This window comes from Staurois parvus, unplaced genomic scaffold, assembly GCF_062004578.1.
Source record: "Staurois parvus isolate SC_StPar_1 unplaced genomic scaffold, SC_StPar_1.0 ptg000173l, whole genome shotgun sequence".
NCBI classification, from domain to species: Eukaryota; Metazoa; Chordata; class Amphibia; order Anura; family Ranidae; genus Staurois; species Staurois parvus.
Genome location: NW_028317969.1, coordinates 731,194 through 745,130, shown reverse-complemented (window position 1 = coordinate 745,130; position 13,937 = coordinate 731,194). Strand labels below are relative to the sequence as shown.

The 13,937-nt window shown below is 40.7% G+C and overlaps 1 protein-coding gene across 1 annotated transcript in view; it reads left to right on the top strand.

Moving 5' to 3' along the window:
- Positions 1-12,701, top strand: part of LOC149462533 (retinal guanylyl cyclase 2-like) — a 170,275-nt gene extending 157,574 nt beyond the window's left edge. The window contains exons 18-19 of the mRNA XM_089676747.1: positions 2,984-3,071; positions 11,894-12,701. Coding sequence (XP_089532873.1) covers positions 2,984-3,071; positions 11,894-11,929 — 124 coding nt within the window. The 3' untranslated portion in view covers positions 11,930-12,701. The remainder of the gene's footprint in view (positions 1-2,983; positions 3,072-11,893) is intronic.
- Positions 12,702-13,937: the final 1,236 nt, after the last annotated feature.

Sequence of the window (13,937 nt, the reverse complement as noted above, 5' to 3'; positions counted from 1 at the left end):
ACATCATCATTCATGATGAAGGAGGGATAGCCTATGTACAGGTAAGCCGATCAGGAGGGAGTTGCGGTAGTTGAGGCAAGAGATGACCCAGCAGTGAATTAGCAGCTTTCTGGTGTCATTGGTTAGAAAGGGGCTAATTTTAGAGATGTTGTGGAGATTGAGGCAGCATGCTTTGGACATTGATTGGATGTTGGGCTGAAAGGATAGTTCAGAGTCCAGGATTATACCCAGTATCTTGGCATGCGGAAACGGGTTGCTAGCTGAGCTGTCAATCTTGATAAAGTCAGGAGAAGAGGCACATGGAGGAGGAAATATTATGAGCTTTGTTATGGATAGATTGGGTTTGAGGAAATGTGACATCCAGACTGATATGTCAGTTAGTGAGTTAGTGATGCATTAGGGGACTGATGTTGTGAGCTGAGGGGTAGAAAGATAGATTTGGGTGTCATGAGCATAGAAATGGTATTTAAAGTCATAGGAGGCTATAAACTGATCCAGGGAGGAGGTGTAGATCGAGAATTGAAGAGGTCCCAGAATAGAACCTTGGAGAACCCCGACGAAGCAAGGAAGAGGAGTGACACTGTAGGTACGATGAGATAGGTAGGATGAGAATCAGTGAAGAGTACAGTCACCAAGACCAAAGAAGTGGAGTTTCTTTGAGGAGGAGGGTGTGTGTCGAAGGCAGCAGAGAGGTCCAGGAGTAAGAATACGGAATAGTGTCCATTGGTTTTAGCTGTTAATAGACGAGCAGGGCCCTCCTATTCCCTCTGTACTGAAATGTATTGCAATTGTACTGTCTCCCTTTCTTGTAAAGCGCTGCACAAACTGTTGGTGCTATATAAATCCTGTATAATAATAATAGATAGTTTGTAAGTTTGAAGCTGTATTCTCCCTGTCGCAAGAGCATCCAATGTATATGTGAGTGAATGGCTTCAGCAAGAGGTTTTAAACATAAAATAAAAAGTAAAAAGGGGATAGAGGACAAACTTGCCTGGTAATATTGCTCAGGGAGAATGATTGCAACAGAAAAGAAGAGAGCCGTACCTGAGAGGAAGGTCGGGAATACAGGGTATGAAGTGCCTCAAAAAAGGGGCCAGCAAACCCATAACGAGAAAGAGCAGCAAACATGAATGGCCAGCTACGTCTATCAAAAGCTTTCTGAGCATCTAGGCTCGGAATAAAGGTTGACCATTTAGTATTATTTATTAAGTCAATGAGGTCAATGGTACATCTACGTTTATCAACAGCATGTCTGGTAGGGACAAATCCATCTTGATCTTTACGTATAGGCTTGGGAAGCATTCTAGTGAGTCTGTTGGCTAGGATTTTAGTAAATATTTTATAGTCAGAGTAAAGTAGGGCAATAGGTCTGTACTTGTGAGCGAGGGAAGGATTTTTTCCCTGGTTTCAGTATGACCATAATATAGGCATGTAAAAATTGAGGGTAGGGAGCAGTACCCTTCATTACTATACTACTCTAAATAGTACTCTAAATAATTTTGTTGTATACATCAGGTGGTGTTAAAATGATCTGCGCTGGGAGTAAAATATTCTAGGTGCATAACTCACTGATCAGTTTGAACCTGCTCCCTGTAAATTAATGATGTCTATACTTAAATTATTCTGAGGTCTGGTCATATGATCGGTTCCCAGAGCTAGCTTCACTGTAGAGGAGGTACAGCTAACAATGGATGCCCCATAGTAAGTCTATGGGTGAAGTCACTGCAAAGGCAATGCAGCCATTGTCGGCAACCTCTCCTCTTCACTGAAACAGGCCACTGTGGAAATCACACGGGGGAGCATTCTCAGAATAGGTAAGCATAGACGTTTTTCCTTTACAGGATAATTAGCAGAGGTCTTAGAACAGGGGTGGGAGCAAGTTTAAGTTTAAATAGGATTTGACTGGACTTCCACTTTATGTTACAGTAAAGCTGGTTCAAATCTCGGCAAAGGTTTGAACCAAATATGGGCAGGCTTAATGTACCCAAGTGATCGATTGATACTTGTGTACAACCAGCTTACCAGATTTTACATGTGATTATCGCTAGTGGCTGTTACAGCTGTTAGCAATAGTTACTGTCTTCTACCTGCAGGGACAGCTTCATCTGACCCCTCCTCCCACAGGAGAGCACAATGGTTCGGCGGGATGGATTTTTGGTTGCAGAAAAGGAATTTGCCCTGACTTTGGCCTGCCTTAGGGCCTGTTTGGCAGGGGTTTTGTTGCTTTAAATCAGTTTTGCATTTCCATGCAATGCTACAGGAATGCAAGGGGAAGCAGGTGAAATGTAGGTCAGCAGTAGGTCTTCAGCAGGTCAATTGCACCTAATGAATTCTAAAAGATCTCAAAAGCATCTCAAATGGATGTCACGCTTCAACACAAGCCAAAGCCCTTCGACACAGGGCCCATTTCACTTGCTCACTACAGTACCCTAGCAGTGGTAATGCTACCTTGTCCTGAGCTATGCTGGGCCAGTCTAAAATGGGTCGTACTTTGGAGACACCTTATCTAATACAGAGTTATGACCAGGGGTGGACTGACAACTCATGGGGCCCCCGGACAATAGGGGATCATGGGGCCCCTGTGTCCTCGCCCACACCCAAAAAAGCCTATGAAAAAGCCAATGAAAGGTACCAGGGGATTCTCATGGGGCCCCCTACTGACCCCAGGCCCTCGGACAGTGCCCAAAAGCTTGAATGGTTAATCCGCCCCTGGTTATGACCTCATCATAATGGATACTGTTGATTAGGAATCACATTGCTTGTTCTTAGAGAGCATTCAGAAACCACATTCATATATTTCTTTTGGAAGGGAAAAATTTCCAGACAGATTTGGATCCAAATTGTATACAACCCTCCACATGTGTTCATATTTTAGGACTAAAATTTTTATGTAAAAAAAAAAAAAAAGATGTGCCTATGAGGTCATTTTTCTCCTTGTTCCAGGGACAAAGTCACTCTACTAATTACATATATATGTCTACAGGTGTAATGCCCATGGTTTAACAGCGGAGGAAATTGCAGAGTTCAAAAGGAGGAAAGCTGAAAAGATGCTTTCTAAAAAGGAGGCAGAGGTATGAGGAAGAGGCAAAACGAATTATGTCTGGTTGTTGTGTGTGTATGTCAGTGTATACCATCTAGAATCCACCATTTTTATTCATTGGTTTTTTTTTTTATTTACTTTTGCATGCATGCATGCCTACAAGCACTCAACGTGAATTACCCTCCTGCTTGAGTTTCTCCTTAAACAAAACATTCCCAGACTAATTATGCGAAAGTGAACCTGTTCCCACTTTGAACACCCAATTGTGTGGAAAGAAAGTTAAAAGAAAAGCAAATTTCCTTTGCACATCACTGGCTGATGGAAGTGAATACAGGTTTAGTCCTTTAGTAAATCAACCCCATTGGACCTACCGTATTTTTCGCTCCATAAGACGCACCTGACCATAAGACGCACCTAGGTTTTAGAGGCAGAAAACAGGAAAAAAAAAATTCTGAACTAATGGACTGCAGACATAGTACAGGAGATGACCAGAGACTGCGGACATAGTAGAGGAGATGAACAGAGACTGCTGACAGTACAGGGATGACCAGAGACTGCGGACAGTACAGGAGATGACCAGAGACTGCGGACAGTACAGGGATGACCAGAGTCTGCGGACAGTACAGGGATGACCAGAGACTGCAGACCTTTGGGGAGGGAGGGGGAGCGGGTACCTGAATTTGACAGGTACCCACTCTTACGTCCGCGGAGTTGTTCTTTGATCTTACCTGTTCCTCTATCCAGCCGCGCGCTGTCTACCCGGCTTCTGTAGTGTGAGCGCTTGGCGGACAGCTGGATGCCCAGTGCGCATGAGCGAGAAGCGCTGCGCTTTGTGATTGGTCCGGCGGCTTCTGGGATCTGTCATGTGTCCCAGGTACCGCCTTACCATTCACAAAGAGCACCGCTTCTTGCGCATGCGCACTTGGGACCCGGCTGTCACGCACACTACAGAAGCCAGGAAGACAGTGCGCCGCTGGATAGAGGAACAGGTAAGGTCCCACTGCAGAGCTGAGCGGCCAGCCCGGTATTCTGACACGGCGGCGGTGGAAATACCGGACCGGCCGCTCCATATTCGCTCCATAAGACGCACTGACATTTTCCCCCCTTTTTTGGGGGGAAAAAAGTGCGTCTTATGGAGCGAAAAATACGGTAACTTACTGAGCTTCAATGTCACATACAGTGGGTATAGAAAGGAATCACCCCCTATACCATAATCACATTGTCTTCATTTCAGGCTGTAAAGCAACACAAACAGTTTTTATTTTTTCAGCTGTATTTACTCAATGAAACTTATAACATCCAAGTAAAAGATATAACACCAACATGTCAGAAAAAAAATGAAAAAATGAAAAACAGAATTACCGAGTTGTTAAAAGGATCACTCCTTGTGTCAGTATTTTGTTGAACCACCTTTTGCTTTAATTACAGCCTTTAGTCTGTTGTGATATGTCTCTACTAACTTTGCAGGTCTAGACTTTGCAAAATTTGCCCACTCTTCTTTGCAGAACTGCTCATGTTCAGTTAAATTTGATGGTGACCATTTGTGGACTGCAGTCTTCAAGTCATTACACAGATTTTCAAATTTTGGGGTGGTCTGGGCTCTGACTAGGCCATGCAAGAACATTCACCTTTTTCTCCTTCAACCACTGTGTTGTCATTTTTGCTGTGTGCTTTGGGTCATTGTCATGTTGGAAGGTAAACCTTTTTCCCATTTTTACACAGATTAGTCAGCATAGGTGTTAGGAAATGGAAGGCAGCATTTGTAAGACTAGTTAGGTTCAACCTGGTATTCTACTTTGAAGAACTCTCTCCATGTAGAAACAGTAATTTTTTATTTTTTTTGCTATTGGTACATATCCTCCATGGCAGTGCCCAGCTACCCTTGTCCTTTTTTTTTTTTTTTTTTTGAGAAAAGCTTGCAAATAACAAGTTTCAGTTCCCATAGACTTAAAAAGGGTTTTGGTGCTATGACGCTGGGTTTGCCAAACTTCCTTTGAAGAGAACTTTGCCTAGTTCGCTCATTCCTATCTAGATCATTCAGATTTAATTGCTGATGCATTTGACCTGCAGTTGATCTCCTTCTGAGCTGCATTTGACCTGTTTCAAGCTGCTTTTGTACTCCTATAAACTTATATCTGGAGGAGAGAAGTAGTTCTGACAAAAGCCCATCAACACCGGTCCTTATAAAAGATATCCATGTCGAAGGACTACCTGTTTGGTTTTGAAGTCCAACAACAGACCTTCAACCTGGAGGTGGCAGCTGGGGGGCATAGCTATGAAGGGTTCTTAAACCTTGGACCTTCCATTCTCCTCTATGGACCGGTGTGCATACATCCAATCCTATCTGAAAAACAGGCAGATGGGGATCTAATCGGATGTCACTCAGGTGTAAATGGACAGGTGGTCCGTTTACATCTGACTGCCCATAGAGGAGGGTGGGCTGTGGCTATGTCTGCTCTGCTTAAGCAAGTGGACTCCAGGTGGAGTCTGCCCCATGTGGAAGGGGCCAAATAAAGAGTGCTTAAGTAATTCTTCCAAAGTTTCTCAAATGTATGTATTAAAAAAATATTGTATTAAATGAACAGTGGCCTCAAATGTTCCCATGAATAAAATGATCACTATCTCAGAAGGTAAGCACCAATAGCCTTTAGACATTGATATGGGGGAGATCACCCACCCACCCTGATAGAGAGGGTTGGCGTAAAGGAGTCACAGTCAAGCTCTACCAAACAGAGAACCTCTGGCAGGAGTGGGAGGTCTAAGTTAGATTATAATAGTTTTCTGTCAACTTTCCTTTTTTCAGTGTTTTAAAGTTTGCAAACTGATCTTGTAAATGCTTCTTTCTTTTATAACATCTTCATGTTATAAACAGATATTTATTGCAGGGTGCACTCAAGGTTCAGCTTGCAAAGCATGCTGGACTTTATATAAGAAGCTCCATCGCTGCCGACATAACTGCTAGTGGCCTGTTCAGCCTAACTGCCAAATGAGTTCTTCAGCTATGTGTGTAATTTGATTTCTTACAACAAAAAAGAAAACATTTTTGATTTCCTGCCACTCACTTGATAGGCTTTTCACAGCAAAGTATTAAACCAACCTCAAGCTCTCCACTTCCTGGTAATTATATTAGCTGTATAAAAATATTACATTTATATAAACAGTTTAAGACCATCTCATAATAAATGACAAAATATAAAAACATGGCACTAACATTTTGCTTGGTAATGGTTTGACAAGTACCTGCTCCCACCTCTGGCTCAGTTCACCCCCCCTCCCCTTCTTCCCTCCACTGCCCTCTGGGACACTTCACAGGTCCCAAAACACTGCGGCCCATTCACAAAGCGCAGTGCAGTAGGAAAGTGGCTGTGAATCAACAACGCTTCACTGTTGGTTTCCCTAAGTTAAGATGGCGGCACCAGCACTCGATAGCCAACTGAAGAATCGGCTGGGGGTGAGGACACCGCTGGATCCCTGAACAGGTAAGTACCCTAATATTTAAATTCATTATTTTGTTATAACTTTTTGTTGACATCAGTTACTACGTCCATTCAGAGAGTCGTATACATCTGAATCTCCAAAAATCTAATTTTCGTCCAAAATTCATTTCGATATGAAACAATACACATTTATCTACTTTTGAGATACCATCAATTTTCTGGAACCTATAGCCAGTCTATGGACAGCAAAAGAATACCAGTTATAACCAGCATGAAAAAAATGCTCCATTATAAAACAGGGCACAGCCCCTGAAGAGCAAATCTGAAATTTCCCATTAAGAGCATTGTGCGTTTAAGTTGCTCCCTCTGGCTGACCTGCTAGCTCCATTGGCTGGGATTTAAGCAATATAGAAACAAATATTAAAAAGCCCTTGAAGCATGCAAATCTGCTCGAGACATAGTTAAAGTGACATTAAACACACACTGTTTAATTTACATTGTCCCTTCTCTTTCTGTATGTGGATGATGGCGCTGTAATTATTTTAATAAATAAAAACATCTAAGTACCTTTTTCAAAATTGAAATATAGCTGTCACATGACTCAGCTCTTTCATAGCCTGTCTTCAGGGAGATGTAAGCAGGAGGAGCTTATAGTCCTCTGCTGCTGGTCACATGTTCAAAAAAGAAAACAAAAACAGCCTTTGGGATGGGACAGACTAAAACATTTAATGTGAAAATGGCTTAATGTAGCTTAATGTGTAATAAACTGCCTAAATCTCAATCAATTGACTTGAAACTTTGCACAGAGCAAGTTCCCAACTTCCCAAACATGTCCTAGAAGTTTCATAGATTTCGGCCTTCCACAAAGAAAATGGGGGACATTAAACCTTTTTTGGGGGAGCTTAATGTGGCTTAACGTACATAAAAGATCTTAGATGTTCACCAATTTCCTCCAAACTTTACAAATTGGAAGACTCTATCTATGTCAACATATTCTGAAAATTTCAGGTCATTTGGTAAATCACACCAAAAGTTATTCACATTAAGCTATATTTTACAGTGCTAAAACATTTAATGTGAACAGCTTAATGTAAAAAGAGCTTAACGTACCATAATGTGCCTAAATATCAATCTAATGACTTGAAACTTTGCACAGAGCAAGTTCTCAATGTCCCAAACATGTCCTAGAAGTTTCATAGATTTCAGTCTTCCACAAAGAAAATGGGGGACATTAAGCTTGTTTTTTGGGGAGCTTAATGTGGCTTAACGTACAAAAAAAAGCTTAGATGTTGACCAATCTCCCCCAAACTTTCTGTCAGATTGCGAAGGTATCTCCTGTGCACAGCCCTCTTCAGATCACCCCACAGATTTTCAATTGGATTCAGGTCTGGGCTCTGGCTGGGCCATTCCAAAACTTTCATCTTCTTCTGGTGAAGCCATGCCATTATTGATTTGGATGTATGCTTTGGGTCGTTGTCATGCTGAAAGATGAAGTTCCTCTTCATGTTCAGCTTTCTAGCAGAAGCCAGAAGGTTTTGTGCCGATATTGACAGGTATTTGGAACATGAAAGTATGCACTTCCCAAGCATGCACCACAAGCCAAGAAACCCCCAGTGATTGGCTGATGAGCCACAAACACACACTCATAATATTCCCCCATTGGCTGTCCCACGCAACGCCCACTACACAAGGTGGTAGGGGCTACACAAGCTTAATGTCACTCACTTGCTTTGTGAAAAATCAAAATCTATGAAACTTCTAGGACATGTTTGGGACATTGAGAACTTGGGTTGTGCAAAGTTTAAAGTCAATAGATTGATATTTAGGCACATTATGGTACGTTAAGCTCTTTTTACATTAAGCTGTTCACATTAAATGTTTTAGCACTGTAAAATATAGCTTAATGTGAATAACTTTTGGTGTGATTTACCAAATGATCTGAAAGTTTCAGAATATGTTGACATAGATAGAGTCTTCTAATGTGTAAAGTTTGGGGGAGATTGGTCAACATCTAAGCTCTTTTTTGTACGTTAAGCCACATTAAGCTCCTCAAAAAACAAGCTTAATGTCCCCCATTTTCTTTGTGGAAGGCCGAAATCTATGAAACTTCTAGGACATGTTTGAGACATTGAGAACTTAGGCTGTGCAAAGTTTCAAGTCAATAGATTGATATTTAGGCACATTATGGTACGTTAAGCTCTTTTTACATTAAGCTGTTCACATTACCGTATTTTTCGCTCCATAAGACGCACCTGACCATAAGACGCACCTAGGTTTTAGAGGCAGAAAACAGGAAAAAAAAAATTCTGAACTAATGGACTGCAGACATAGTAGAGGAGATGACCAGAGACTGCGGACAGTACAGGGATGACCAGAGACTGTGGACAGTACAGGGATGACCAGTGACTGCGGACAGTACAGGGATGACCAGTGACTGCGGACAGTACAGGAGATGACCAGAGACTGCGGACACAGTACAGGGATGACCAGTGACTGCGGACACAGTACAGGAGATGACCAGTGACTGCGGACACAGTACAGGGATGACCAGAGACTGCGGACAGTACAGGGATGACCAGTGACTGCGGACAGTACAGGGATGACCAGTGACTGCGGACAGTACAGGAGATGACCAGAGACTGCGGACACAGTACAGGGATGACCAGTGACTGCGGACACAGTACAGGAGATGACCAGTGACTGCGGACACAGTACAGGAGATGACCAGAGACTGCGGACATAGTACAGGAGATGACCAGAGACTGCGGACAGCACAGGGATGACCAGAGACTGCGGACACAGTACAGGGATGACCAGAGACTGCGGACATAGTACAGGAGATGACCAGTGACTGCGGACAGTACAGGGATGACCAGTGACTGCGGACAGTACAGGGATGACCAGTGACTGCGGACAGCACAGGGATGACCAGTGACTGCGGACAGCACAGGAGATGACCAGAGACTGCGGACAGTACAGGAGATGACCAGAGACTGCAGACAGTACAGGGATGACCAGAGACTGTGGACAGTACAGATGACTGCTGACCTTTGGGGAGGGAGGGGGAGCGGGTACCTGAATTTGACAGGTACCCGCTCTTACTTCCGCAGTTTTTTTTTATCTTACCTGTTCCTCTATCCAGCCGCGCGCTGTCTTCCCGGCTTCTGTAGTGTGGGCGCTCGGCGGACAGCCGGATGCCCAGTGCGCATGCGCGAGAAGCGCTGCGCTTTGTGATTGGTCCGGCGGCTTCTGGGATCTGTCATGTGTCCCAGGTACCGCCTTACCATTCACAAAGAGCACTGCTTCTTGCGCATGCGCACTTGGGACCCGGCTGTCACGCACACTACAGAAGCCGGGAAGACAGCGCGCTGCTGGATAGAGGGACAGGTAAGGTCCCACTGCAGAGCTGAGCGGCCGGCCCGGTATTCTGACACGGCAGCGGTGGAAATACCGGACCGGCCGCTCCATATTCGCTCCATAAGATGCACTGACATTTTCCCCCCTTTTTTGGGGGAAAAAAAGTGCGTCTTATGGAGCGAAAAATACGGTAAATGTTTTAGCACTGTAAAATATAGGTTAATGTGAATAACTTTTGGTGTGATTTACCAAATGATCTGAAAGTTTCAGAATATGTTGACATAGATAGAATCTTCTAATGTGTAAAGTTTGGGGGAGATTGGTCAATATCTAAGCTTTTTTTTGTACGTTAAGCCACATTAAGCTCCCCCAAAAAACAAGCTTAATGTCCCCCATTTTCTTTGTGGAAGGCTGAAATCTATGAAACTTCTAGGACATGTTTGGGACATTTAGAACTTGCTCTGTGCAAAGTTTCAAGTCAATAGATTGATATTTAGGCACATTATGGTACGTTAAGCTCATTTTACATTAAGCTGTTCACATTAAATGTTTTAGCACTGTAATATATAGCTTAATGTGAATAACTTTTGGTGTGATTTACCAAATGATCTGAAAGTTTCAGAATATGTTGACATAGATAGAGTCTTCTAATGTGTAAAGTTTGGGGGAGATTGGTCAACATCTAAGCTCTTTTTTGTACGTTAAGCCACATTAAGCTCCCCAAAAAACAAGCTTAATGTCCCCCATTTTCTTTGTGGAAGGCCGAAATCTATGAAACTTCTAGGACATGTTTGGGACATTGAGAACTTAGGCTGTGCAAAGTTTCAAGTCAATTGATTGAGATTTAGGCAGTTTATTACACGTTAAGCTACATTAAGCCATTTTCACATTAAATGTTTTAGTCTGTCCCCTTTGGGATACAGAGTAAAAATAAATAATTAATATCAATAAACTGTTGTGTTATATATTTGAAATAAAATCTTTATTATTTTTTGGCAATAACAGTGTGTAGGCGGATTTCTGCCACCCACAGATTGTCACTCCCCTCCAGCCCATGTCTTGGAATAACAAGGAAGTAAAGCCTCCATCAATCAACATGTAATATCCCACTCCCACTGTGTTTAGCTGGTTAGTGGGCATGGAGGAGGAGAGAGTGCTCGGTCATTTACCATTGTGTATATGCCCACATGTGTGACTTTAAAGATATGATAGGGAGGAAATGCTAAGCATAGAAACTCACTGAAAACTGAGCATGTGCACTGGCTGCCAACACTGCTTTGCAAAATCCCCAACTGAATTGGGGACATGGACAGAAGGGGGAGACAGAGAACAGCAGGATTAACCAGTTTTTTTGCAGAATCCCATAGTGAATGAGTATGAACAGCGTGTAATACAGCATTTGATAGTTTTTTCATGATGTGGGTTTAATGACACGTTAAGTATTAAAGGAGCTATCCTATGAGATTTTTAATATTTGTCATTTAGCACCTGCTGTCCTGGAGGAATCCAAAATGGCTACTCCCATGGACAGTAAAATCATAGTCCTTTGTGAAGAGTATATGTGCTGTGAACTGCTATAATTCAGAAACTTATTACAACTTCTTTGGTTGACCATTGGACTGTCTATCAGGTCTGTGCCAGCCTACTGCAGACCTTATAGGCAGCCTAACTGTCAACTGAAGGAACATATGTGGCAGGCTGACAACACTGCTGCTGATTGCAAAGCAGCAACTTAGGGTGGTCAGCCTGCAACATGAAGTGCTGTTACTGGCAGGATCTCCAGGTAAGAAACTTTGCAAAATATTCAAAATGGTACAGTGTATACAGTGAGACTTAGTATGTCAAACATGCTAAGGATAGATTTGGGGTTTATATACAGTATTATTATTATACAGGATTTATATAGCGCCAACATTTTGCGCAGCGCTTTACAAAATGAAGGTAAACATTACAGTTACAATACAATTTGGTACAATTAATAATTTGATAATTAAAATTATCTTTTAAAGTTTAACTGTTTTTCTTTTTTCAATTGTTTCTTTTGTATTTTTTTTTCTAGGGAGGACTGGCAGGAAATGGTAAACAGGGAAATTAAATCTATCTTCTGGAAAGCCAGGAAAAGTATATCTTTGGCCAAAAAAGCATCATTTGTAGGACTTTTGTAACGGGCCGCCTCTGAATTCTCTGGAGAAGGATGTTTTCATTTTAGAGGACTCCGTTACTGAAAAGTTTCTTGCAACGAACGAGGACTCTCTAAGGCAGAAGATTTAACAGTTGGATGGATGAAATTGAGGAAGTCTCTCAAGTCTCGGTATTGAGGCTGGACAAGATGACTTCACAGATAATGTAGTTGCATTGTAGAGTGTTTTCTAATGCTAAGTTTGTACACACTGCTGTGTTACAATGGTGGTCATCCACAAGAAACTGTACGGAGTGTCAATGCTCCCCTCAAGTTCACGACTTTTCTCTGGGCATCATGACCCCAAAAAGTTCATGTATATCTTTTAGGGCTTGTTTAGGACATGTTAAATTAAATTGCTTGTTCCAATGGATCCCAGGCCGACTTAAATGTTTGATGTTCTGTATTAAATACTGTGCAAGGAAAGACCAAGAAAAAGGGAGAGATAAAAAACAACTAATAGAACAAGCACTGGAAGCAGAAAAGCAAAACTCCGTAATTAAAAAATTAAAGTAAAGAATGTAAAGACATAAAATAATATACTACTTAAAGTGAGCCTTGCACTAAAACACAAGGTCTGCTTGTTCACTAGTGGACCCCCCAATGTATGATCCTTTGTACATTCATTTTTGTCCTCGGTTTTTTTTTTATGTTCAAGGATTACAGGGTTCTGGGCTACTGGTATTAAACAAACCTTGCATTTTAGTGCAGATTCATTTTAAATGGAAGCTATAGTTTTTTTATACAGCTTTTTAGGTATATATGTAAATGTGATTAATTATCTGTATATAATCATATTAAGTGTCAATGTTTTAAAAAGGTTGTTTCTATGTATAGTATGTAAATACATATGTTTATGGGGCAGTTATATTTGCTCATTACATACTCCCTGCATAATAGTGCTGCACAATGATTGTACTTCATTGTCCTGCTCTCTCGATACAAGTCTATGTGGTCGATTTACAAAAGGCAAATAGGCTGCGCCCTTTGGAATGGAATTTTCCCAAGAGATTAGTTTATGAGATGAGCCTTTGCTGACTGCTATCATTCTAATCATGTGCAAGCAAAACATTTATTTTTTTAATTTTCCTTGAACATGATTGGGTATTCTTTGCAGTGATTTTTCAGCACAATTCCCCTGCAAAGTGAACAGCCTATTTGCCTTTAGCAAATCAACTCCAATTGGGTCAGGTTCCCGTATGGAAGAAAAATATATTTGAAATATATTTTAAAAATATGCTTCCCAAATATATTGTCATATATTTGAAATGCTACATCTTTGGCCATATTCAATATATTTCAACAAACATATATATATATATACATACACACACACATATATATATATATATATATATATTATACATATATACATACATATATATATATATATATATATATATACATACACACACTGCATGTTGAAATGCGTTTGTATTACAAAATATATGAAAAATATTTTAAAAATACATTTCACATATACTGTATGTCTTTAAAAATACAAATGCTCATTTTTGGAATGCATTTACAAATATATGTAAAAATATATGTTAAAATGACTTTTATATGTAAAAAAAAATCTGAAGAATATATTTTAAAAATATATATTTTTTAAATATATGCTTCAGATTTTTTTTAACATATAAAAAAGTCATTGTAACACATATTTTTAAATGCATTCCAAAAATGTAGATTTGTATTTTTAAAGACGTACAGTATATTTTAAAAATATTTTTCATATAATTTGTAATAAAAACGCATTTCAACATGATATATATATATATATATACACACTCACACACACATATATATATATATATTATTATTTTTTTTAATATATCGAATATGGCCAAAATTGCAGCATTTCAAATATATGGCAATATATTTAGGAAGACCATTTTTAAAATATATCTCAAATATATTT